Source organism: Schistocerca nitens, chromosome 1 (genome assembly GCF_023898315.1).
Source record: "Schistocerca nitens isolate TAMUIC-IGC-003100 chromosome 1, iqSchNite1.1, whole genome shotgun sequence".
Taxonomy (NCBI): Eukaryota; Metazoa; Arthropoda; class Insecta; order Orthoptera; family Acrididae; genus Schistocerca; species Schistocerca nitens.
In genome coordinates, this window is record NC_064614.1 from 202403404 (window position 1) to 202430280 (window position 26877).

General features: G+C 40.4%; 1 protein-coding gene across 2 annotated transcripts in view; it reads left to right on the forward strand.

The window, feature by feature from the left end:
- LOC126245744 (traB domain-containing protein) overlaps positions 1-26877 on the forward strand; it is a 198789-nt gene that overhangs the window by 116677 nt on the left and 55235 nt on the right. For both annotated transcript variants that reach the window (XM_049948341.1, XM_049948342.1), the window contains exons 6-7: positions 1367-1533; positions 3881-4131. In XM_049948341.1, coding sequence (XP_049804298.1) covers positions 1367-1533; positions 3881-4131 — 418 coding nt within the window. The remainder of the gene's footprint in view (positions 1-1366; positions 1534-3880; positions 4132-26877) is intronic.

A 26877-nucleotide genomic window follows, 5' to 3' on the forward strand; every position in this document is an offset into this window, starting at 1 on the left:
TAGACTTAGAGAAAGCTTTTGACAACGTTGACTGGAATACTCTCTTTCAAATTCTGAAGGAGGCATGGCTAAAATACAGGAAACAAAAAGCTATTTACAATTGTACAGAAACCAGATGGCAGTTATAAGATTCGAGGGGCGTGAAAGGGAAGCAGTGGTTGGGAAGGGAGTGAGACAGGGTTGTAGCCTCTCCCTGATGTTGTTCAATCTGTATATTGAGCAAGCAATAAAGGAAACAAAAGAAAAATTCGGAGTAGGTATTAAAATCCATGGAGAAGAAATAAAAACTTTAAGGTTTGCCGATGACATTGTAATTCTGTCAGAGACAGCAAAGGACTTGGAAGAGCAGTTGAAATGAATGGACAGTGTCTTGAAAGGTGGATATAAGATGAACATCAACAAAATCATCATGCAATGTAGTCGAATTAAATCGGGTGATGCTGCAGGAATTAGATTAGGAAATGAGACGCTTAAAGTAGTAAATGAATTTTGCTATTTGGGGAGCAAAACAACTGATGATGGTCGAAGTAGAGTGTATATAAAATGTAGACTTGCAATGGTAAGAAAAGCGTTTCTGAAGAAGAGAAATTTGTTAACATTGAGTATAGATTTAAGTGTCAGGAAGTCGTTTCTGAAAGTATTTGTATGGAGTGTAGCCATGTATGGAAGTGAAACTTGGACGATTAATAGTTTGGACAAGAAGAGAATAGAAGCTTTTGAAATGTGGTGTTACAGAAGAATGCTGAAGATTAGATGGGTAGATCACATAACTAATGAGGAGGTAGTGAATAGAATTGGAGAGATGAGGAGTTTGTGGCACAACTTGACTAGAAGAAGGGATCAGTTGGCAGGGCATATTCTGAGACATCATGGGCTCACCAATTTAGTATTGGAGGGAAGCGTGGAGGGTAGAAATCGTAGAGGGATTCCAAGAGATGAATAAACTAAACAGATTCAGAAGGATGTAGGTTGCAGTAGATACTAGATATACTTCTATTAACTTGGTAAGGTAGACCCAGAACCTTGTTGAAGTTCAGCAACTATTATAACTGATCAATACAGAGGAGTAGGTTTCAGTCCAACCCAATAATGCAGGGGTAGTCCATGTCCCCCTGCAAATACATCATATCAGGCTTCTGCCATACAGGGTGACCTTAATCAGGTGCGTAGGGCACTGAAGTAAAGAAAGAAAAATGAGAATCTTCCGAAAATTAATTGCTGCATCAAATAATGGTCTATATTGATAAACATAAAAAAGGAAGAAAGTTTCTTAGTCTTTGAATTTTTAAGTTGATTTCATGTTTCCAATTAACATTCCTTCTAATATATTTTAAGTAACAAAGAGTTTTGTATGTATCTTTTGCAGTAAAGAAGAGGTTGAACGTTGTAAACAACGCGATTTGTTGGAGGAAATGTTGGCAGAAATGACAGGGGAATTTCCCGCCCTTTCAACAGTGTTTGTAAATGAGAGGGACATTTATTTGACACATTCATTGCAGTTAGCAGCAGATCTTCAGCAGCCAACACCTGCAGGTTGTGTATAAAGTTTTAAATTACTTTTTTCCTTGTAATGCATTGTTTTGTTAACAATGCTGTCTTTATTAAAAAATGATTCAAAGAATGTACTTTATTTGATTGGTATACAACATTAGCAATCAGAAGAGCATATCCACATTTGTAAATTACTATGAGGTGGCAACACTCAGTGTAAGTGATATAATATGGAAAGCAATTATACTCTTCCTCATACAACACCATTTTTGTAAGAGAAAGACTCCAGATTGTGTCAATCACAAAAATGCATGACCTGCACTGACACCAGGGTTTGGGGGGCAAGTAAGAAATTCAGCTTCCTAAAGGTGTAAGACTGAATGGCAACAACAGCTGCAATCTTGTGAACTTGTGTGGTTGAGACTGGGAAAAACTGTAAAAGAAGCAAATCAAAGCATCTGAGATGTGTCATTACAGAAGGGTGGACTGATATAAAAAATGAGGATGTTCCTTGCATAATTAGCAAGAAAAAGAATATATGGGGAAAACTAGTAGAAGGAATAGACTGATAGGATGTATTTTAAGACATCAGGAAATTAGTTGCATAGTACTAGAAGCGAGGTGCAGTGGACAAGCACTGTAGGGGAGCACAGATTGAAAAATATAAAACAAATAATTGAGGACATTGACTGTTAAGTGCTGCTCTCAGGTAAATATATTAGCATTAGAGAGGAAATGGTGGGGACCGCATCATATCAGTTGGAAGAATGATGGCAGGCCAGGAATGGGGCAGTTGCAAGAGATCAAATGGGGCCCTGACACAATCCTTGCTGCTTAGCTGTGTTTTCTTATACTGCCAGTAAGCCTGACTTAAGCCACGGTGAACACCAGTGAACAAACATCAGCAAATAAAACATTCTTTTGGATGTAAATGATGGGCAGGCATTAGCAGACACAATTGGATCATGTTCATTTCACACTTGGTGGTGCTTGTTCCCCTGGTTGCCAGTCCTTCAAAGTAAGTTAACACACTCCACTTTGACTCTTGCCTTTTGTGAGCAATAAGCGCATTTGCTTTCACAGTATTATGTTTTTCTTCCATGAACTCCTTTTGTTATTAAATAAGAGTTGAGCAAGCAATGGAGTGATTCAGAAGAGAATATAATGTTGATAATAGAAGAATATGGATTTCACAGATGCTTGGGAAACCAAGAAGTTGAGAACACAAAATGCTAAACAAGAAAATTGTGCTTGATTGTAAATTGGAAAAGCACTCAACAATCCAATGTTGGAGAAGTTGGGAATAAAATTATTAGTTGCTCCCTTTAAGTGGGAAGGGAGTCAAAAGAACACAAGCTTGGGAATGGGTGAAATATGAAACAAATACTTAATAGCACAGCTGTTTCCAGTTGCTAAGAACCATAACATAAGTGCTAGCCTTTCCTTAGTTGATATTGCTTCTAGTTTTCTGTACAATAACAGTGAGCAGGCAGTGAAAGAACACTGCTGACTGATGTACAGAGTTTTGGAATGAGGACAAGAAAGGCTGGAATCACAACTAAATGAAAATGCTCTACCATCATGCTTTTGACCATAACTAGTATTCTGTTTATACTCAAATGCAAATGGTAGTGAACACTAGTGAAATGGAATGTTCTGAGAATGTTCAGTTTGCTTGTGTTCACTTCCATTCTTCTGGTGTAATAGGGCTTAAGAAAAGAAAAAAATTATAAAAAGGGCAGATTGCTACCCATTGTAAAGGTGATGTGTTGAGTTGCAGACATGCACAATGAAAAGACTGTTACATATAAGCTTTTGGCTGAAACCTTCTTCTGAAGGGGGATTACAACACACACACTCATCCAAGCAAGTACACCTCACACACATGACTGGCTGCTCCAGCCTTTTCATATTATTGTTGATATTCTAAACTGGACTTTCCATTGTTTGAAGAAAAAGGGAAAAAAAAAAAAGCTTACGCTAATAATGCTGTTCTGCTTCTATGCGGTCAGTCGGCAGTCTCTGTGGCTTTTGAGTGACCTAAGTAGTTGTAGAAAGCCATATATTCTATGAAACATATTCACAATTTACTCTATAATGTAAATCACAGCTGTGTAGCAGATATTTAACTAAAGAAACAGCACTCACTGTGTGGAGTAGCTAGTATTGAGTTTAATTCTCAAAGCAAACACTAATGTGTGCTCACCTATCATTCTAGTGTATTCTTTTCACTTACTCCTTTGATACACCTTCTGCATCCCCTTTCTCCACAACACATCCCAGGAGATGCTAAAATCCATGGATACTAAAATCGATATCTTATGAATTTTACGAGTGTCTTGTTTAACTTTCACATAGCATAATTGACTCTGGCTCTCTTTAATTACAGGTATTATACCATCACGAGTTGTAGGTGTCGTTGGCATTGGTCATGTGCCAGGTATTGTACAGAATTGGGGAAAGGTATCTCCAGAAGACATTCCACCAATTATGCGCATTCCTCCTCCAACACTGACAAGTAGAGTCCTCAAATTCACTGTGAAAGCCTCAGTAGTGGGTCTTGTTATTTGGGGCTGTTCCAGATTTGTACCTGTCCCTGGCCTAAATTCAATCAAGGCCAGCCTGCAGAACCTTACAAAGGTATGTGCCAAGTGTCATTATGTTTTATCTCTCTTCTTAAGATGTTTTGCAGCATTCAGAGACAGAGGTTCCTTCATGTCACAAAAGAGAGGAAAAGGTTAAAGGAGATTAATCAAAAAACTATTAGATGGTGAAATAAACAATGAAAGATGAACAGCAGGCCAGATTTGGAAATCTCGATAGTTATAACTCACAGATAGACTGTTTGACAAGTCACATGTGAGGTGCTGTCTGAAAATTATAGTATAAAGAAATAAGACAAAAATGTGCAACATCAGAGATACATGAAACAATTAGCAAATTGTAGAGAGAAAATAATCAGGTAAGGAAGGGTAATAGAAGACAGGAATGTGTTAAGGAAATGAGCAAGAAGAAATAAAAAGAAAACAGTAACAGTGATTACTTTTCCTTTTTGCGTGTGCTGCTGCTTGATAAAAAGAAAAAAATGGCCATATGTGCTTGTTTATAGTCAGTTGTTCCAGGATTGTGTGTTTCTTGTGAAATCAGTTTTAAAGTTAATTGCCCAATATAGCTCTGCCCAGCTCCACCCCATCCCCCACCCCCCACCACCACCACCCCACCCAAAAAAAAAAAAAAAGATAGAGAGAAAAAAAGAAAAAAACACTGCCCTTGATCCTTTCTGCCTATATATTTATATATGATATCTACATCTACATCAGTTCTAGGCAAACCACTGTGAAGAACATGGCAGAAGGTACATTCCACTGTACCCAGTTAGGGTTTTTCGCATTCCAGTCATATACGGAGTGCGGGAAAAATGATTGTTTTAGATTCCTCTGCACATGCAGTAATTATTCAAATCTTATCCTCACAGTTACTATGTGAGTGATACATAGGGGATTGTAGTATATTCCTAGAATCGCAATTTAAAGCCGTTTCTTGAAACATTGTTAACAGACTTCCTCAGGATAATTTTCATCTATCTTCAAGAGTCTACTAGTTCCATTCCTTCAGTATCTCTGTGACAGACTCCCACAGATAAGTCAAACCTGTGACCATTCACACTGCTCTTCTCTGTATACGTTCAATATCCCCTGTTAGTCCTGTTTGGTACAGGTCCCACACACTTGAGCAGTATTATGTTATCCTAAATAATTTTAATTATACAGAAGATTATGTTCTTCTTTTAGTTCAGTAGACTCAATATATGTACGTTATTATTCCCTGAAAATTTGAACACTCTACTCTAAGTGGTTTCTAAGATTTAGGGAAAAATGCAACAGGAAATGTAACTTTTCAGGAGCGGCTTGTAAAGTTTCAAAAGACTGTAACTCTCTTAATTTATTTTTATTTTTAGTCACTCAGAAGCACCCTGCACCATACTGTATATCATCCTCTTCATCTTTTTCCATGTTTTTTCTTCTTTCTGGACTCCTTGGTGGCCAACTGTGCGGCATACTCTGCTTTATCAATGCGAACCTTGTCCATCCGTTCAAGTTCTCTGATGCAGTTTGCTCCAGGATTAATTTCCATATGCTGTAACACTTTCACCCTACCAATGTTGCCATCATTAAAAGCAATAACAGCATAATTGACCCCCCACTTCAGCGTCTTCATTCCAACAAAAACATTTTTTTGGTAAGCGAGTCCATATAAGATTACTGAACAACTCATTGGGATTTTGAGTCCGACCATGGAGACACTTCAGCAATTCAGGATGTGCCAGGTCTCTGTAAATAGGTTTTATGATATCCACAAGGGCTGCTGGATGGAATGTTTATGTCTGTATGAACTGTACAGGACATTGCAGTAATTGCACCATGAATCGGGTCCAGGAGGGCAAAGGTGGTGTACAGGTTTTTCATCAGTTGACAGTGTGGAAGAAGGTAGCTCATACTGCCTGCTTCATTTTCAACAAATCGCCAATATTATTTTTAATGGCCACCCCATATTACTTCTGTACTTCATCAATCATTTTGTCTGCCAGCCTGCCTCTTATGGTTTTACCATCAGAAAGTTTCTTGTCTGTCAAACTTTGTTTCAACTTCCACAACCCAGTGCCCATCCTCTTCTGGATACGACCAACACATTCCTGTTCCGTGATAATCTTCTCACCGCAAGACTAAGTGGCTACTACACTTGTTATATGCTTTTGTCTCTCCACTACCTAAGAACTTAGTGTAACACACTTCCCTTTCGTTCATAGATTGACCCAAAATTTCCATAGCTGCAGAGGCCTCCATACCACCACTTGTTCCTTCATAATTTCTGTCACAGATATGCCCTTCTTCATTCCCTGATTTACACTTATAATAGTGTTTCGGTAAAATCTGGAAATCTATTACCTTTCCAGTATCCACACCAGTCACCGTAGCAACAGAATTCGTAGAACTGTATCCGCGCTTCTGTCAAGTGCCATCAAAAGCTACTGGTATGTCAGTCATACTATCATTTATTTCAACAGCTTCATTTGCAGCTCCAATAAATCATGCATTCTTGTCGATTTTACAAGGTGGGCATGGCATATTCATCACGGCACACATTGTTTCTGCTACAGTGTGTCCTTTGCCGATAGCTCTCAATCCATAAAACCACCTAACATTTACTTTACATTTATCAGAATTCCAAAATGAATGAGTATATTTACAACTGGCACAATTGATGATAAGTTTCCTGGCTAGTCAGTTTGACACCTCAGAACACACACATTCATCTAACACACTTGTTAGAATGTGTAAATCTGTCAGAATATAACATAACTTACCATTTACATCACTTCCGTTTTGAGAAAACGGTGTATCACAACGTTTTATATAAATCTTTGAAGCACTAATGGGTGTTCCTCTAGATACTGACGAATTTGCCTGTATTTCATTGTCTGTAACTTTATACACCACATGTTGAACACAATGTTTCCCTTTATTCGAAAATGTATTACCATGAAACCCATGTTTCTTAAAAACACAGCATTTTGGCATCATACTTTACTTTTTGAGAGATTTACCAATCTATTCATGACTTTTCCTCGGAAAAACATTAGCTCTTTGACATACAATGCGTGTTTATACTATGAAACAATACAATACTGTTTTTGACAGTGCTACCAATACAAACATGTAATTTAATCATTATAACACAGCAATCCACAGCCTTCTATATAAAAAATTGCAGATTGTATTAGATCTTGAAGTAATGCGTGCAAAAATTTTAATATTTTCCACTGGTGTAGATTATATTTAAAAAAAATAAAATAAAATACTTCCCATGTGAGTCTATAATTGATATAAATATACATCATTTTTTTCAGAAAATGGCAAATTTTAGAACGAGATAAAAATCCGGAAACGTGTAAAAGAAATTTTTTTACTTCCTAACTCCCCTTAAAGCAAGTTACCAACCACTTTGAAATCTTATCTAGGTCTGACTGAATATTTATACAGCTTCTTTCATATAGTACTTCTTTATAGATAACTGCATCTTCTAAAGTCATTAATATAAAACATGATCAGCAAGGATCCCACGGCACTTCCTAGAGACACACCTGAAGTTATTTCTACACCTGACGATGACCATCCATACTGCGTCCTCCTTACCAAAAAGTTCTCAATCCAGTCACAAACTTCACTTGATGCCCCATAAGATTGTACTTTTGACAATAGGCATAGGTGCAGTACTGAGTCAAATTCTTTTTGGAACTCAATAAATACTGCAGCTATTTGGCTGCCTTGACCCAAAGCTTTCAGTATGTCAAGTGAGAAAAGTGCAGGTTGGGTTTCGCATGATTAAAGTTTTTGGAATCCCTAGTGGTTGGCATTGAGGAGGTCGTTCTGTTCAAAATATCTCATTCTGTTTGAGCTCATAATATGTTCTAAGATTCTACAACAAATCGAAGTCAGTGATATTGGAAAGTTGTTTTGTGGGTCACTTCTACTACCCTTGTTGTAGAAAGGTGGGACCTGTGTTTTTTTCCAAGAACTGGGCACTGTTTTTTGTTTAAGGGATCCATGATAGATTATAGTTAGAAGAGGGGGCTAACTCAGGTGCAAATTCAGGTTAGAATCTGACAAGTATTCCATCAGGCTCTTGAGCTTTGTTCAGTTTTAACCATTTTAGCTGTTTCTCAACACCACTGACACTAAGACTTATTTCACTCATCCTTCGAAGTGCTATGAAGATTAAATTGTGACAATTCGTCTGGGTTTTCCTTTGCTTAATTTCTTCCAGGTAACAAATGCTGATTGTTCTGGTGTCTACAAAACACCTATACCATATCGACAGTATCTATTTGTTATAACTTCAAGTTGAACAAATATATTTCAAGGCGACATGCAACGGACAATGAAAGGAAAGTTAGAGTAGGCGTCAATAACGAGAAGCCAATAAGTATCTAAAAAAGGTCCCTCGAAGTCAGCATGAATAAGCTCCCAGGGCTTCACAGGTGAAAGCCACGGTTACAAAGATGACTTTGGGGCGGCGGCCTGTGACGCACAAGGGCCGCAGGCAGTGACCATGTGTGCGATTTATGAGTCAATGCCGGGCCAGTACACATGACAGCGCACCAGAGATTTTGTGCGAGAGACACCCCAGTGCCCTTGGTGAAGGAGGCGCAAGACCGAAGCACGCAAAGACGCAGGTACCACAACACGCGGCGAAGCATTTTCGGTGGAAAGGAGGATAACACCATCCCTAGCCTTGGGGTGGTAACGCAAAGCGTAGTAGTTCCGCAACGGATCAGAAGTCTTAGCAGACGGATGATCTGACCAATCCTTCTGAATACAGCATAAAACCTGGGAGAGGGTAGGGTCAGAACCCGTAGCAGCTGCCAGCCGGTCCCCGGTGATGGGGAACCCATCCACAACCCGCTGCGCGGCAACATCCAGGTGGAAACACAAAAGTTCGTCCCTATCGAATGCCAGATCAGGACCCATGGGAAGGCGAGACAGTGCATCAGCATTTGCATGTTGAGCCATCGGCCGGAAATGAATCTCATAATTGAAATGAGACAAGTAAAGAGCCCAACACTGGAGGCGGTGTGCAGCCTTGTCGGGAAGTGACGTTAATGGATGAAACAAGGAAACAAGTGGTTCGTGATCTGTAACAAGATGAAATTTGGATCCATAGAGAAAAGCACCAAACTTATGAAGAGCATAAATAATGGCCGAAGCTTCATTTTTAATTTGAGAATACTTTTTTTGGGCATCCGTGAGCGTTTTGGAGGCATAAGCAATGGGTTGTTCAGAACTGTCAGAAAAACGGTGCGTAAGGACTGCACCGACCCCGTATTGAGAGGCATCCGTAGCAAGAACAAGATGTTGGCCAGGTCGATAAGTAGCCAGGCACGTGGGCTGTTTCAGCATAGCCTTCAATTTCTGGAAAGCCGCATCGCATGACGCGGACCAGTGAAAAGGCACGTTTTTATGCAACAGGCGATGCAATGGCTGAGCCACCGAAGCAGCAGACGGTAAAAACTTGTGATAGTATGCTGTTTTCCCCAAGAAGGCCTGCAGTTCCTTAACAGATGTGGGGCGAGGAAGGGCATTGATCGCAGCGACAGTTTGCTGAAGCGGATGAATACCATCCCGAGAGAGTTGAAACCCCAAGTACGTGATAGATGCCTGAAAAAATTTTGATTTCTGAAGATTACAATTAAGACCGGCAGTCTGTAAGACATGAAAAAGTGTGCGGAGATTTTGAAGATGTTCATCAGTGGTGGAGCCAGTGACAACAATGTTGTCTGGTAATTTATACCCCCAGGGACAGTGAGCAATAATTGTTCCAAGAATCGCTGAAAGAGAGAAGGGGCGCTGGCAACCCCGAATGGCAATCGTTGGTATTGATAGAAGCCAAAAGGTGTGTTAAGGACCAGAAACTGCCGGGAAGCAGCGTCGAGAGGAAGTTGATGAGAAGCTTCTGACAAGTCAAGTTTAGAAAAATACTGGCCTCCAGCAAGTTCAGTGAACAATTCTTCAGGTCGAGGCATAGGGTAAGTGTCGATAAGGCATTGAGCATTTACAGTGGCTTTGAAATTGCCACAGAGACGAATATCACCATTTGGCTTAGCAACGACGACGACAGGAGAGGACCACTCACTGGAAGTGACAGGAAGCAAGACCGCTGAAGCAGTGAGACGATCCAGCTCCCGTTTGACCTGATCACGAAGGGCCACAGGAATGGGCTGAGCCCGAAAAAACTTAGGCCAAGCAGTGGGTTTGAGCGTGATACGAGCTTCAAAGTCATTTGCACGGCCTAACCCAGGAGAAAAAAGGGATGAAAATGTCATCGACAAGGAATCCAATTGAGCATAAGGAATGGCATCAGAGACGATATTGACAGAGTCATCTATGGAGAACCCAAAAACGCGAAAGGCATCGAAACCAAAAAGATTCTCCGTGTTACTATGGTCGACCACAAATATGGGAACAGTGCAAACGACAGCTTTGTAAGATACCTCAGCATCAAATTGTCCCAAGAGAGAAATCTTCTGTTTATTGTAAGTCCGTAATTGCCTAGTGACAGGTGACAGGATTGGAGAACCCAACTGAAGATATGTCTGAGGATTCATGGTAGTGGCAGCAGAACCAGTATCCACCTGCATGCGAACATCTCGACCAAGTGTTTGGATAATGAGGAATAACTTCCCTGAAAGGGAAGAAGTACAACTGACAGACAACACAGAATCAGAATCAGCGTCATGTTCATGAACATCATGTATGCGGTCGGATTTGCAAACAGATGATACGACCCTTTTCTTTTTTTTTTTTTTGACACACGGCCCAACATTGTGGACAATCTTCTCGTGAATGTTTCGTAAAACACCGCGGACATGAAGGAATTTACTGTGGGTTTTGCTGCAGTTTCTTAGTTAGAGGTTTGTTTACAGTTAGGTCGAGGCTGCGCTTGGGAGCGTACTGCGGCCACATTGGCCGGCGGGGACATGCCACACGCTTCGTCAACATCGCACAGAGGTTGTATTTCCCCGACGTTGCCCCCTGCCTCAATTTGCGCTCCAGCGGTGCGAGAAATTTCAAAAGACTGAGCCATGGATGGGACTTCATCTGGGGTCGGATTGGCCAACTGAAGGGCACGTTGCCTAACTTCTTTGTCGGGTGCCGATCGGATAATAGCATCCCGTACCATGGAATCGGCGTAGGATTCTTTGTAAACTTCAGTAACAAATTGGCACTTTCTACTGAGGCCGTGAAGTTCAGCAGCCCAAGTGCGATAGGATTGATTCGGTTGTTTTTGACAACGATAAAAGGCAACATGAGAGGCTACCACATGCGTTTGCTGTTGAAAATAGACAGACAGGAGTGAGCACATTTCAGCAAAGGACAAAGCCGTAGGATCTTTCAAAGGAGCCAATTGCGACAACAACCGTTACCTTTGAGGTGAAATCCATGAAAGGAACGGAGACTTACATGTTTGTTCGTCCGCGACATGAAATGCCAAGAAGTGCTGTTGAAGACGTTTTTTGTAATCAGGCCGTCTCATTGTAAGGAGGAAAAGGAGGTAGAGACAACGAGAAGACGCGCCCCCGATTTTGATGCCGCAACGAAATCACGAATCGCAAGTGTGAGAAGCATTTGTTGTTCAATGAGACCTTGCAATAGTTGCTCTAAATTAGCTATGGAAACATGTGGGTCAACTATGGAAAAGAAAAATCCCATCCTCATCGCCAATTGTTATAACTTCAAGTCGAATAAGGAAGACGCAATACATGAAAGTCACAGATCAAGTAAACAGAGTAAGATGTGTGTGCGCTTTAACAGTCAAATCATAACTGTGTCCGAGTCCAGCGGCAGCTGGCTGGCTGGCCGCTTAGGTCGCACTGCTGCTACATGGCCGGCAGACAGCGCCGCATGTAGAGGACGCGTGTAACTGTGCGGCAGCACTTTGATAGATCGGCAAGTCACAACACTATTATGGGACTCTATCTGTACCAGTGATCTAATGACATTCAAAATTTACAGGATGCATTATGGACAAATGGAATTGTGGTTTATTTATCTCATGACAAACATTTGCAAACCGTTTGGTTTGAGTACAGGAGACATGTCATAAATTTATAATACAGTTAACAGTGATTTTTACACTAATAAATAATAGCACTAAAATAAATAATAACTCTATAATGATATTTCTTGGAATATGTAACACATTGTATCCAGATCAAATTTCCAGTTCGTTCTGCACGAATTCGTCCACTGAGTAATAACATTTCAGTGTCAGTGCCTCATATAGCTGTCTTTTAATTGGACCTAATGCATCCTGCATTAACTTGTTCCCTTTTAATTTATTACAAATTTTTGTTTCCATGTATTGAGCTCTGAGGCAGTGGGTTTGGAGCATAAAATTTTCTTTGTTTCTAGTATCATGTGACTGGGCAAAATGGTTTCCCTAAATAATTCGTTTCTGGTGTACAAAACGATAATATTTTTAAGTTTTTAGATAACAGATGAGAGGATGACATGGTTATTTATGATTTGCAGTGCAGATATTTCAGATGATTTTTTCTGTGTTTTTAGTATCCGCACTATGTCAAGTTACCCAAAAAACCATATTGTACCTAATAATGTATTCAAAGTAGCTTGTATATGCAACCTTTCGTGTGTCCATGTCAGTTGCAGTTGATAATATTTGCATTGCAAATGCAAAGCTGCTCCGTTAGTTTGCTAGGTATTGAATGTGTGCCCACCAACTCAAATTTTTATCTACATTTAAACCTAACAATTTGACCGATCAGATTTTGCTATATCTTGGTTGTTGTGAACAATCTTAATCTGCTTACATTTTGACAGTTTGGTTTTGAATTGCGTTATGTGAGTCTTAGATATGTTTAGATTCAACCTATTTAGCTGAAACTAAGGTACTGAGGGTACTCAACACATATTTGGGAATTTTTTCGAACTCCTGATTTTCAACTAAGACTCAAGTATCATCTACAAACAGAGCTGATGGTTAATGGTAAGTTGTTAACATAGTGTGTGTGTAGGGGGGGGGGGGGCATTATATGGAGCCTTGTGGACCATCCTGTGATTTTTTTTTTTTTAATTCCCCCCCCCCCCCCCCCCCCAGTCAGAAAAATAATTTGCGCCATTTAAAAAATGCTAACTTCTTGCTTTCTATTTGATAAGTGGCATTTAAGCCATTGTAGGGCTTTGCTGCTAATGCCATAATTTTCAAGTTTGTAAATAAGCAATGCATAGTTCACAGAATCAAATGCCTTTGTGACATTGCAGAAAATTCCAGCCACCTTATTTCTGTTGTCTAACGATTTACTTTATTTTCTCAATAAAACTGTTTGCTGCATCTGTGGTGTTTTTCCCCTGGTGAAAAACAAATTGATTGTTTAGAATAATAGAATATTTTGTGATGAAGTTTCAGATTTGGGCAACAGCAAGTTTTTCAGATGTTTTAAATATGACTGGGAGAATTGAGATAGGACGATAATTTCCCATGATCTCTCTTGATTCCTTCTTGAAGAGTGGTTTGACTTCAACATACACTCCTGGAAATGGAAAAAAGAACACATTGACACCGGTGTGTCAGACCCACCATACTTGCTCCGGACACTGCGAGAGGGCTGTACAAGCAATGATCACACGCACGGCACAGCGGACACACCAGGAACCGCGGTGTTGGCCGTCGAATGGCGCTAGCTGCGCAGCATTTGTGCACCGCCGCCGTCAGTGTCAGCCAGTTTGCCGTGGCATACGGAGCTCCATCGCAGTCTTTAACACTGGTAGCATGCCGCGACAGCGTGGACGTGAACCGTATGTGCAGTTGACGGACTTTGAGCGAGGGCGTATAGTGGGCATGCGGGAGGCCGGGTGGACGTACCGCCGAATTGCTCAACACGTGGGGCGTGAGGTCTCCACAGTACATCGATGTTGTCGCCAGTGGTCGGCGGAAGGTGCACGTGCCCGTCGACCTGCGACCGGACCGCAGCGACGCACGGATGCACGCCAAGACCGTAGGATCCTACGCAGTGCCGTAGGGGACCGCACCGCCACTTCCCAGCAAATTAGGGACACTGTTGCTCCTGGGGTATCGGCGAGGACCATTCGCAACCGTCTCCATGAAGCTGGGCTACGGTCCCGCACACCGTTAGGCCGTCTTCCGCTCACGCCCCAACATCGTGCAGCCCGCCTCCAGTGGTGTCGCGACAGGCGTGAATGGAGGGACGAATGGAGACGTGTCGTCTTCAGCGATGAGAGTCGCTTCTGCCTTGGTGCCAATGATGGTCGTATGCGTGTTTGGCGCCGTGCAGGTGAGCGCCACAATCAGGACTGCATACGACCGAGGCACACAGGGCCAACACCCGGCATCATGGTGTGGGGAGCGATCTCCTACACTGGCCGTACACCACTGGTGATCGTCGAGGGGACACTGAATAGTGCACGGTACATCCAAACCGTCATCGAACCCATCGTTCTACCATTCCTAGACCGGCAAGGGAACTTGCTGTTCCAAGAGGACAATGCACGTCCGCATGTATCCCGTGCCACCCAACGTGCTCTAGAAGGTGTAAGTCAACTACCCTGGCCAGCAATATCTCCGGATCTGTCCCCCATTGAGCATGTTTGGGACTGGAAGAAGCGTCGTCTCACGCGGTCTGCACGTCCAGCACGAACGCTGGTCCAACTGAGGCGCCAGGTGGAAATGGCATGGCAAGCCGTTCCACAGGACTACATCCAGCATCTCTACGATCGTCTCCATGGGAGAATAGCAGCCTGCATTGCTGCGAAAGGTGGATATACACTGTACTAGTGCCGACATTGTGCATGCTCTGTTGCCTGTGTCTATGTGCCTGTGGTTCTGTCAGTGTGATCATGTGATGTATCTGACCCCAGGAATGTGTCAATAAAGTTTCCCCTTCCTGGGACAATGAATTCACGGTGTTCTTATTTCAATTTCCAGGAGTGTATTTCAGTGCCTCTGGGTAACAGCCCTCTTCAAAACATTTGTTTATTATTTGAGCTAGTGGGTTTGCAATTTTATTGTGTACCACTTTAATAACTTTAGTGGATATTCCATCCCAACGTGCTGATTTTTTGTTTTTTAATGTCAGGATAGTATTTTCTGCATACCCCACAGAAACTTTTAAAAATTTTCTAAAGTTTTCAGAGTTTTCATTCAGGCCAAAGGGATTTACTTTGTTGTGATAATCTGTTATATCTACATCAGACTTTGCCACATTTGTAAATAATTCATTAAAGTACACTGGTATTTGAGTTGGACTTGCAGTAATATTTCCTTCAATGTCAATTGTTGAAATTTCTTGGTTACAGGCTTCAACACCTAACTCAGACAGACCAGACAGCCTTTGTCTTGTTTTTATGGTTTACAATTAGCCTGGTATTTGCCAGTTGTTTTGCTACCTTGACAACTCTTAAGTATAGTTCTATAGAGTAACATATTCAATGAAATCAATATCTTCATTATATTTTAATTCTCTGTGCAGTTGTATTTTCCTTACACTGGAAATTTTTGTGCCCTGGGCAATCCACTTTAATTTATTTGTCATTATATTTGTGCAGAGTCTAGTTGTAAATGTTTCATTAAAGACACCAAGAAAACTATTTAGGAATTTCTCAAAGTTTTCATCACTTGAGTTACAATGCTCAAAAGGCCATTTTTTTCTCTTTTATCTTCTTACTAAATATTAGCAAGTTTTCTTTGCTAAAGTGCCTTCTCGTAAGGGTTCTCATATGTGAAATGTTCCTGTCTGTGGCAGCTCAATGAACAATGCACAGTGATCTGAAATACCTAGGTCTAGACAAAATTTATACACATTTTCATATGCATAATTAATTAGAACATTGTCAATATGGGTTGCTGATTGGTCATTGTCTCTGGTCGATTCCAAGAAATTGAATTAGGAACCATATTTCTTTACTAAGTCAGTGAATCTTGAAGCGTAGCGACTATCATGTGTGATATCAATATTAAAACAGCAGGTAGTACAGTTGTTTTCTTTTTTCTCTGCTAAGGTGTTCTAGCATAATTTGAAACTTAGATAAGAATAGTTCTGTTGTTGACGTCCCTGAGATTCTGTTTATTGACATTATAACATATATTATTCAGTCCACTATTTCTACACAGCAGCTCTCAGACACACATTCTTCACTTAAATAATGAAAACCGGTTCTGGTCTCATAATTTTTATCCTATGTAGAAGTACACATGAGCCTCCACATGATTTGTTTCTTCTGCAAAAGCTACTTGCTAATGTGAAATTCCCTATTTTGTTTAAAATTTTAATTGTGTCCTCAGTAAACCAGTGCTCATTTAAACAAACAACTCTAATATTTGCACTTTCTGCCAGAATGATTTCCAGTTCATCTATTTTGGAGCTTTTAATGTTTGAAGCATCAGTGTTTAAACCACTTGTATTCCAGTGGACATCATATGTTCTTTGACTATTGCTTATAGGCTTTAGCACATTTCTTGCCAGACGACAGTTTGGTTTTGTCTTTCTTAATTCTACACAAGTTTTGTCACTCCCATCACTACTTACCAGTTTCCCTTATTTTTTATAACTTGGCAGGTAAATATCTATTCAGATGTAGACCATCTTTGGCAAGACACTTCTCACTTAGAAATTTGTTGGGATCAATGAAAATGACTCCTAGTTTAGTGTACTGTGCTTTTAATATTGCCATTTATTCTCTGCACATAGCTCTCATTCACCACTCTCCTTACACAATGCCACTGATTGTTATTCTCGAATTTGTGTAGAGGCTTCCTGCTGTTTGAAAAAGGTTTATTATGTTGTTTACAATTTCTTCTTTGTTGTTATTTTGAATGGAATTTGATACCGCTTGGATAAAAACACCCTTTGGATTTCTGTTACACTTATTTGCTGCGCTCTGTCTTTGCAATTGATGCATCCTGATTCCTCATCAAATGTCAGTTTTGTAGTTTGGAAAGACTATGTTATTCAACAATGTGTCACCTATAACAAAGAATTCACTTTCTGTCTTACTATAACTCTTCTTTTTGTCTTTTTATATGTTACACTGGTCCACTTATATTACATTAGTTCTTCCGTATCTTCAGTTTCTTTTTCTTTTGTAATGGCGGCTGAATTTTTTCGTGGTTTGTCAGTTGTACCACACTGTCATCCTGAGATCATGTGATTGGATTTATTTGGTTTTAAGTAATATCGGCCTATTATTTTGTTTATACATCAGATTAAATATTCTGATATAATTATCTATAACAAAATTGAAATTACACATTAATGTGATATACAGATATGTATACAAACATTCTGCTCAAATGTAGCTAAATATTTGATGTCTGTATCTTTGAAATATATTCCAATAATGTGATAAATCCTTGCATCACTCATATTTAAAAACACTGTAAGAGATGTTGGCAAGTGAATTTACCGCTTGTTCAACTTATATTAAAAGTTTGACAATCCTATGAAAATGATAGATTGCTATTCACCATACAGTGGAGATGTTGAGTCACAGACAGGCATAACAAAAAGACTGCTAGAAAAATAAGCCTTCGAGCAAAATATCTTCTTCTGGAGTTGGCAGCAAGCAAACACACACACACACACACAAATATGTATGGCCTCAGTAGCCAGAGACAGTGGTCGAGGGGGGGGGGGGGGGGGCGAGCACACATGCGCACTGTGTGTTGTGTGTGTGTGTGTGTGTGCATGCATGCGCGCGCTGTCTGCTCCAGAACAAGGCATTTTGGCCAAAAGCTTGCGTGTTTAGGTGTCTTTTTATTGTGCCTGTCTGTAACTCAACATCTCCACTATGTAGTGAGTAGCAATGTTTCTTTTCATAACATCGTCAATATTACGTTAAAAATCGAGCCAGCTGAGGATTCAATTGCTAACATCCCTTACAATGTTCTTACATATGAGTGATATAAGGATATATCACATTATTGGAACATACCTCAAAAATACAGACATCAATATTTAGCTATGTTTGACCAGAATGGTTGTGTATTTATTTGTATATCTATCCTTTTCATAATATTGTCATTATTCCATCCTGGATTTTTCATTGTTAATATAATTTTGTTGGCTGTAGCTGTTATTTGGGGCATGCCAAAAATAAACAGCCTATGTTGGCTGCTTCTTCACTCTGTTGGATGCACCTTGGAGAATCAGCAACTTCATTGTTATAAAAGTGATTGGGATAACATCCATGTGGTAATAACATTCTTATTATCAAGCTCTGGTACTGTTTGCTCATTCTAGTTCCATTAAACCATAGTTTTCTAGAGATTTGAGGTTGAATACAAGCATAGAAACTTCCTATGTTCCTTTAGATAATTGTCCACTACCTGCTGCATTCATCCCTTCTTTCATGGTGCATTTTCCATATAAAATCAGTACAGGGCAAAATATGCCCTGAGTTGACTTCCTTTAGCATATCTGTCAGCTATTTCATTTTCTAAGATGCATCTATGTCCTTTTGATCCACAAGAAGTTTATATCGATATCAGCTTTTTTTTTGCAGTATGAAGCAGACTCATTATTTCTTATATATAATCAGAATTTGTCGCATTCCAATATGAGTTAATCTGTCCTTTGGAGAGTACTTTTTGAGTCCTTTAAGATTAAAATTTTGAAATTATTTCCATATAGCAGAAATGTCGAGTCGCATATACAGGGTGTATACGACCCGGGACAACCAGGAGATGCAGGAAACAACCTGGAATTTTTTCATCCGGGAGAAAACCAGGAATTTTTTAGAATTCTGGGAATTTTTCATTGTTTTAGTTTTCTGTTAATTTTTTGTAATTTTGACTGGTAAGAACTGATACTCTAACAAAGGGTATTGCTGTATCCCGCTACTGCAGAATAACGCTTCAACAACAAAACATAAACGAGAGAAAAAAATGAAAATAACTTAAATTTCAAAGGAAATGCACCATATACAACGACGACACACAGTGCTCATGCAAGCGTGCGCCAAAGCAAAATGTGTCAAAGGCTTTAGGAAGACTATGCAATGCTTCATAACAACAAATTACCTCCGATGAGCGTGAAGTCACAACTATTTACATTAGATTCGTTTTAGCAGTTACAAGCGGACTCATGCGTATGCGCAGTTCAGTCGCGTTTGAGTAGTAAATTCTCCCGCTTCTGGCTACAGGGTTGTGGCTGTTGGCTGTGCAAGCAGTCGCAGCAAGTAGCTAGATGCTACCGGGAAAAGGGGGTGCCAAATTCATATTCTTGAGGGGGAAAAAAACTTGTTTCACAAAGCGCTTAGCATACAGCGCATGTTGGTCTATCAATTATTCATATGATTTTGAAACGCATCCCTGTTGGCTTTTGAACATTTTTGAACACATTTTAAGTTGGTTTCTGAATGAATCATAAGTCGATTTTTGAATGCGTATGTGATGTCTCTGTCAGGAGAATCCTCGTCGCATCTAGAAATAAACTTTCCGCAGACAAAAGAAGATGGGGCTATACGAGCTGAGCAGAGTAAAACCAAACGTATGAATGCCAATCATGTCTGATCGACTGGGTTTGCGAATGATGAGCGTTGTTATAATTACTAGCGAAATCCATAGGTTCAGACTACCAGAATGGAAATAAACGACTAACAGGAATAACAGGTGAGAAACATTACGTATTATCTTCTTGGTGTATCCAAAAAAAATGAAATTCTGACAGAAAATTTTTGGCCAGATCGCTACATTAGTAAGTACCAGTTGTCAGCTGCTTAAGTTATATTCTGGAAGTAACGTGGAAAACGTGTTGTACGAACATGTAACAATGCCTAACCGGAGAATAATCGCGGGACAACTAAACCTGTGATTCTGCCAGGTTTAGTGAAGTTAATCAGCGAACAAACTATGACAATGGCAGGAATAGCTACAGAATTGGTGATTACAAGATTGTTTGTTAGAATGAGGAAGGAGAAGAAATGGGGACATCACACAAATTATGGAAGAATAAGACAGTTCCAAATTTATATAAAAATTTCGTAATACTATTTTTTGATCTCATGCTTGAGACACTGGTGTATATGATGGAAATGTGAAACTATTTCCTAAGATAAAGCTTTTTGCTTGTAGTAGGCCTAATAGGTATTTGATATTGGTACTTCGTGAATTATATTCTGTCGTGTTATAAAAATGACCATCTGTGCCAAAACAGTCTCTTTTATTAGATGTGTGTCACAAAACTGCTGCAATATTAGAAAGGCATATTTTGTTTTATCTAGCAGACAGTGACAACATAGACGTAATCAGATTGAGAAACCCCACCAGTCTTGGGTATTATTTGTATTAATAGCTTTTTCGGTATTAGATAACGACATTTTGATTTTTCATGTAGCAAAACGTTTGATGAACTTTGATGAGGTAATAGATTCTTTTGCAGAGAGGAAAGCATGCCATGTAAAGCTGTAGCAATATCAGAGAGAACAAAATGCTGGGAGCTAAGGATTGAAGAAATGTGTACTTTCTTGCTTGCCTCTTGTCTTTATTGGTTTTATGTATCCTATATTTAATTTTATGTACACAAAACAGCAAGTTGTTAGGTAATAGGCATTAAAGAGTGCAAATTTCCGAAGAGTTCTTGTTCTGCTGATTACAAATAATCCCATCCGCTATTAATTGCGAGTATTTTTCTTTCTTAAAAAGGAGGGGGGGGGGGGGGCAGGCTGTCAAGCCGGCCAAATGGGAGCAGGAGAGGCACCACAGGACATTTCAATTTCCACTGTCCTGAATATAGTTTGATGGCATCCATTACAAAATATACACGTTTCAATACCACAGAGCGAAATACAGTGACATGCAATAGAAGAAAGCTGTCTGAAGAGATGTGGCACACTTACGACCAAACAACATATCTTACATGTCCTCGAACACATATGTTCTATGATTCAGACTTTTCAGAAAGATGTGCGCTACAAGATGAACACATTTTTGAAAATACGATTTTTTTTTTTTTAGTATTGACCCGGTTAGCAAATATCGTAGATCAGGGGCTGATGTGCAGAGCAGTCTGAGCTATAGTGGGTAGTCTCCATGTGACCCATGTTTACATTTAGTGATTTTGCTGTTTCTCCTTCATTTACTCTAATGTCAAATGAAAACAAAACGGATATCTGTGGCCGGGAGCTATCAAGTGAATTAAAATACATTCATATAATTATGGAAGGCTAAAATATGTTATTAGTTTCAGTTTTTATTTTATTCCCACCTTTCTGACAGTGAAGTTATTTTTGTCTGTTTGCTAAAGAAATTTGACTTTTATTAACCTTTTCCGCAGAGGCAGTCAATGTATTTGAAATGAAATGCTTAATTCCACAATATTGGCTAGTTTCAACTGTTCGCTGCATTTCAAGTGCACGTTTTCATCTTCTAGTACATACGTGATATAATACAGTACTGGTGCTCCAAGAAAATTTACATCCCGTAAATCACACTGAAAAGCTTAATATCAGGTCGAGGTCTACTTCATTGGGAATCTGGACATACGAATGTGCACATTTTAATATGGTTCACAAAATTCCGATGCTCTTGGAGTATCCTCTGATGTCTTGTTTCTTTTATGACATAATGTATGATCTTTCAGTGTTGTACACGTACGTACATACGGGCTTCCTGCGTCATGGTAGCTGCGCAAGCGCGATGTCGCCTGTTATCTGCGCTCTCTGCTGAAACGAATCTATTTCTAACAGGTCACGGGAAAATATTGTGAATGGTGGTTTGAAAGGCATTACTTTCAAAGTAAATCTCCTTTTACGTAAGTTGAACTATGTGCGACAATGTCCCATGAATTTCTTAAATTACAGAGCTTTTTACTCTCATTTAAAAATAAACTCTTTGATAACGAGCCATTTAGAGGACTTTCAAACCCTGAAGATCAGGCATTTATGTCATTATTAAAAATTTTACTGGCACATTTGTGTGATATGTCTTAAAGTGTAACACGTGCAAAAAAAGATCAACATCATATGCGAAAGCTTAGCTTCTCTTGCAGGTTATTAACCTCAGAGACTAATATTATATGTGAACGCTTTGCTTTTCTTGTAGCAACACTATGTATATTAATTTAAACTATTAACTTTCCCTGTTTGTGTGTTCGTGCGACGTAACAGTGATGTTGCTGTTGACTGACTACATCACGTGTCCTATGCTCTGAATATCCGCTGTCATTGGCTGCCGAGATCACATGATGATCTATGACTGGCTTACAGAAACGCATTGCAATCTCGATTTCAATTATTCGGAAAGTAACATGTGGTGTTTGGTGGAATTCCAATGTATACTTTTGTAATACGAAAATACGCAGCGTACATGTTGCTGCACATCAAAGATATTTCCAAAACGTGTATTTTTCCCTGAGTTTCATTTTCTAAAGTGCCGGGAAATTCAGTGCCTGTGTGTAAAATCATAACCATTCAAAGGATTGATAAGCTCTGCAGGGAGAATATAATGTCACTTAATGCGGAAAAGCATCTTTTCACTCGGGAGAAAGTGTATTTTTAACTGGGAAATCCGGGATTGTTTTTTCCTTGTCCACGTATATACCCTGATATAGGCACAAGAAAATACTGTCAAACAAGTAAATTCTCGGCCAAAATGGCCTTCATCGGAACTAGACTACACACACACACACACACACACACACACACACACACACACACACACACACACACACACACACGACCACAGCCTCTGGCTGCAGAGGCCAGACTGCAAGCAGCAGCGAATGATGGGAGAAACAATCTGACTGGTGTAGTTAAGTAGGAGGCTGGGATGTGGAGGGGAAGGGATAGGAGGGTAGGGGTGGGGGACGGTAAAATGCTGCATGTGGGAGCAGCTTTATCGTTCCCTACCCCTACCCAGCTATCCCTCCCTGTCCCTGCCCCAGCTTACTTCTTACCCCCACCATGTAGATTGCTTCTCCCATCATGCACTGCTGCTTGAAGTCTGCCTTGCCAGCCAGAGACTGTGGTCATGTGTGTATGAGTTATGTTCTAGGAAATTATTTTCACATCCCATAGCCTCATGAATGCTAATACAGTGAAACCTTTATATTTCGTTTCTGTGTGGTCCTGGTGTAAATACCACAAAATTGAGGAAAATGCAGAACCAAGGACAACCAAAATATGAACAAAAACATATGTAACTAGCATATATGATTAAAAATCATAATCATCACCAATAATTGTATAAAATCTATATAAGTGAAGCAATGTACAATACAATGTTTATACAACAAGATGTGGTGATGAATTTCATCAGTTCTTAAAAAATCACAGATATGTAAACATCAAGTAAAAACTTGTCAAAAATTGAAATTGGTACCCGGGTCAAAGTAATCGAACTATTTTCCAATCATTTGACCACAAATTATACATCAAAACACGTGTTTGAGACATCTTTTCTTTGTGTTCACCCAGAAAAAAACAAACATTAATGAGCATCAATTTTTAAATTAAAACAAGAACTGTGAATTATGGTGAAAGCCGTTGGAATGTGGGGGTGTGTATTCCTTCTGTAGTCAATGGCAATTTCATAGGGTCGAGTAGACTTCAAGCCGCTTACACACTAAGCTTGAAACATGTTTCTGGCTACTTGAAATGGATGCCATTTGGAAACATCTTTCGATTGAATTGATTTGATTTGATTTTGACAGGGAAGCTAAAACAGCTTAGGTCTAACCCATCACTGGCCACTCTGAAAAGCCAACCAATGCCCTTAAATAGTGCAAGGAGTCCCTTTACCATTTTTTTTGTTAGACACAATTTCGTCAGGTCTAATTGTCCCGAAGATTCTGTACTTTTGCTCTCCAATGCCATGCATTCGAAGATCAGGTGCCATGCAGTTTCTTCACCCTCATCACAGATCCTACATTTAGAGACTTTTTCCATTATACCCATTGTGTGTAGGTGTTTTTTGAAATTCTCAGTCCAGTAATGAGTTTGATCTCTTACCTCAACCTGGCTTGGGCATCATTACCTTACCATGTTTTTGTTTACAGGCCTTGGTCCAATATTCTATGTGCTGTTTCCTGAGCCAGTTCCGTAGTTCTAGTTTGAACATAGCCTTGGTGATTGTCAGGACAGGTACCGGTCCAGTAAATGGAGTCGTTGCCCCATCCTGGCCAATCTTTCGGCTTGTTCATTGCCACAGATCCCTGAGTGGCCAGGGACCCACACTAGGTTTATCCTATTGCTTCCCCCTAGCTCCACCAGAGCCCTGTGGCAGTCTGCAACAATCTTAGATCTTGTTGCAGGAGCTGCCAGTGATTTCAGAGCTGCCTGACTGTCTGAATAGATGTAGATGCTGTGGTCATTGTAGCACCTATGCATATTCTCCTCCACACGTGCCCTTATTGCAGTAATTCAGCTTGGAATACAGAGGCCAGTTTTCCTAGAGAGATGATACCTTCCAGGCTTGGCTGAACCCCATACATCCCTGCCCCAACGCCTTGGTCTGATGAGTGTTGGATATATCTCTTCGTAAATGGCACCACAACAGTCTTCTTAGGATTAACGCTCAAATCCTGTTTAATGCACCAATTTTGCACAACGTCCAATCCTCCTTGTGCCATATTTCTAACTGTGTCAGTAAATTTGCCAAGTATTACTATGACAAGATCATCTGTGTATCCTTGGCAGAAGCATTGTCTGGAATTTAGTTCCTCAATGAGTTCGTTCCCCACTAGATTCTACAATAAAGGGGACAGAGCTCCTCCTTGTGGGCAGCCTCTACTGGTGTTAATTACAATCTTTTCATTCATCATGGTAGCCTCTACCGTCCTTCCACTAAGCATGTAGTGGTCCTTTAGGTCATGCATCTCTGCTGCCCTTACCATGGAATCGAAGGTTGTGTTGTTGAAGGCCCCTTCGATATCCAGGAAGATGCAGATTGCTATTTCTTGGAAGTGAAGTGCTTTCTCCACCCTCCCAACGAGTTGGTGGAGAGCTGTCTCACATGATTTACATGGTGATATCTGTGTTGGTTAGAAAGTAGAGGGGCCCCTAATTAGCCTCCTTTCTCCAACATATACATTAACCAGTTTTCCCAATATTTTGAGAATGGAGGAGGACAGACTGATTGGTCTCATATCCTTGGCCTCGGTATGATTAATTCTCTCTGACTTTGGAATGAAGACAACCTTCACTGCCCTCCAAGCATTGGGAATGATTCCTACTGCTAGGCTAATCCTGAATAATCTGCATAGGACTCTTACGAGATTCTCTCCTGCCTGTTGCAGGAGATCTGGAAAAACTCCACCTGGCCCTGGTGACTTGAATGGTTGGAATGTTACCACCGCCCATTAGATTTTATTAAAGTCTACACACTCCTTGCCTGAGAATCACCCTCTGGTAGCATCCATTCAGGAGTCCATCTATGCCCTGGAACAGTCCCACCGTTCCGTGGTGTCTGTGTGGACCCCAGGACATGTCGGAATTCGTGGCAACGAACTTGCTGACAGGCTGGGATCATTATTATGCCGCATGGTTTTCCAGCTTTGGGAGACGGAATGGCATAACAGCACGCACAACAAACTGCGTGTCATTAAGGAGACTATGAATGTGTGGAAGTCTTCCATGCAGGCCTCTCGCAGGGAATCAGTTGTCCTCTGCCGTCTTCGCATTGGCCATACATCGCTAACGCATAGTTACCTACTCCGTCGCGAGGACACACCTCAATGTTGCTGTGGCTCCCAAATGACAGTCTTCCACCTCTTGCTGGACTGCCCACTTTTAGCCACTCTGAGGCAGACTTTTAACTTTCCCAGCACCCTGCCTTTGGTGCTAGGTGACAGCTTTAGTTTTACGTTTTATCCATGAGAGTGGGTTTTATACTTCTGTGTAGGTTTTAGTGCATGTCCTTTGTCCCTCTGTGTCCTCCCACCCTAGTGCTTTTAGGGTGGAGGTTTTAATGTGTTGCAAAGTGGCTGGGTTTCCCGTTTTATTCTCATGGTTGGCCAGCCACTGTAATCTGCTTTCGTGTTTTACTCTCTTCTGTTCCTAGCATCTCTCTTGTTTTCTTGTCCTCTTTTGTTCGTTTTAGTGTTCATTGCCTTCCCTTCGTTCGTGTGGCTTTTTCTTTCTTTCTTTCTTTCTTTCTGTTTTGTTTTGTGTTATGTTTCGTCCGTTTTATTCTCACACTGTTGGCATTGTTTTATTTGGAACAAGGGACCAATGACCTCGTAGTTTGGTCCCTTCTCCCGCCTTTAAACCAACCAACCAAGCTGAGAATCATTGTCTTTCTGGGATCACATTCTGGTCTGTGTTGTCTGGCAGAGCATATTGAGGAAAGTGAGTTTTGAGGAGCAGTTCCAGCGTCTCATGTGCTCTCTTTGTATATTCCTCATTCTCCTTCCTCAACATACCTCCTGGATTGGTATTCTAGTGAGGATTCTGTGAAGTCTGGCTTGAGCAGCCGTGCTCTCCACTTCCTCACAGAATGCCTTCCAGGATGTTCTTCTTTGCTTGTCTGATTGCAAGGTTGTAGTTGACAAGGGCCTCACAATATTTAGCCCATCGTCCTTTACGTCTTGCAGTTACGTCTCACTGTGTTAAACAGTCTTTGTACTTGTTTTCTTTGAATTTCCAAATTATTATTCCACCAAGGCACACTCCTATTTGTGCATTTCTTGGTGACTGTGCAGTTGTCGTGATATGAGATCACTATGGCAGAGGTAATAGCCCCTGCTATTTCCTCAAACTCTACTGGATTCCTTATTGAGGTTTTAATTTCCGATAATCCTAAGTCAAGGTCCCTCCTATATGTCTCACAGTCTGTTTTCCTGGGATTCCTATAGGT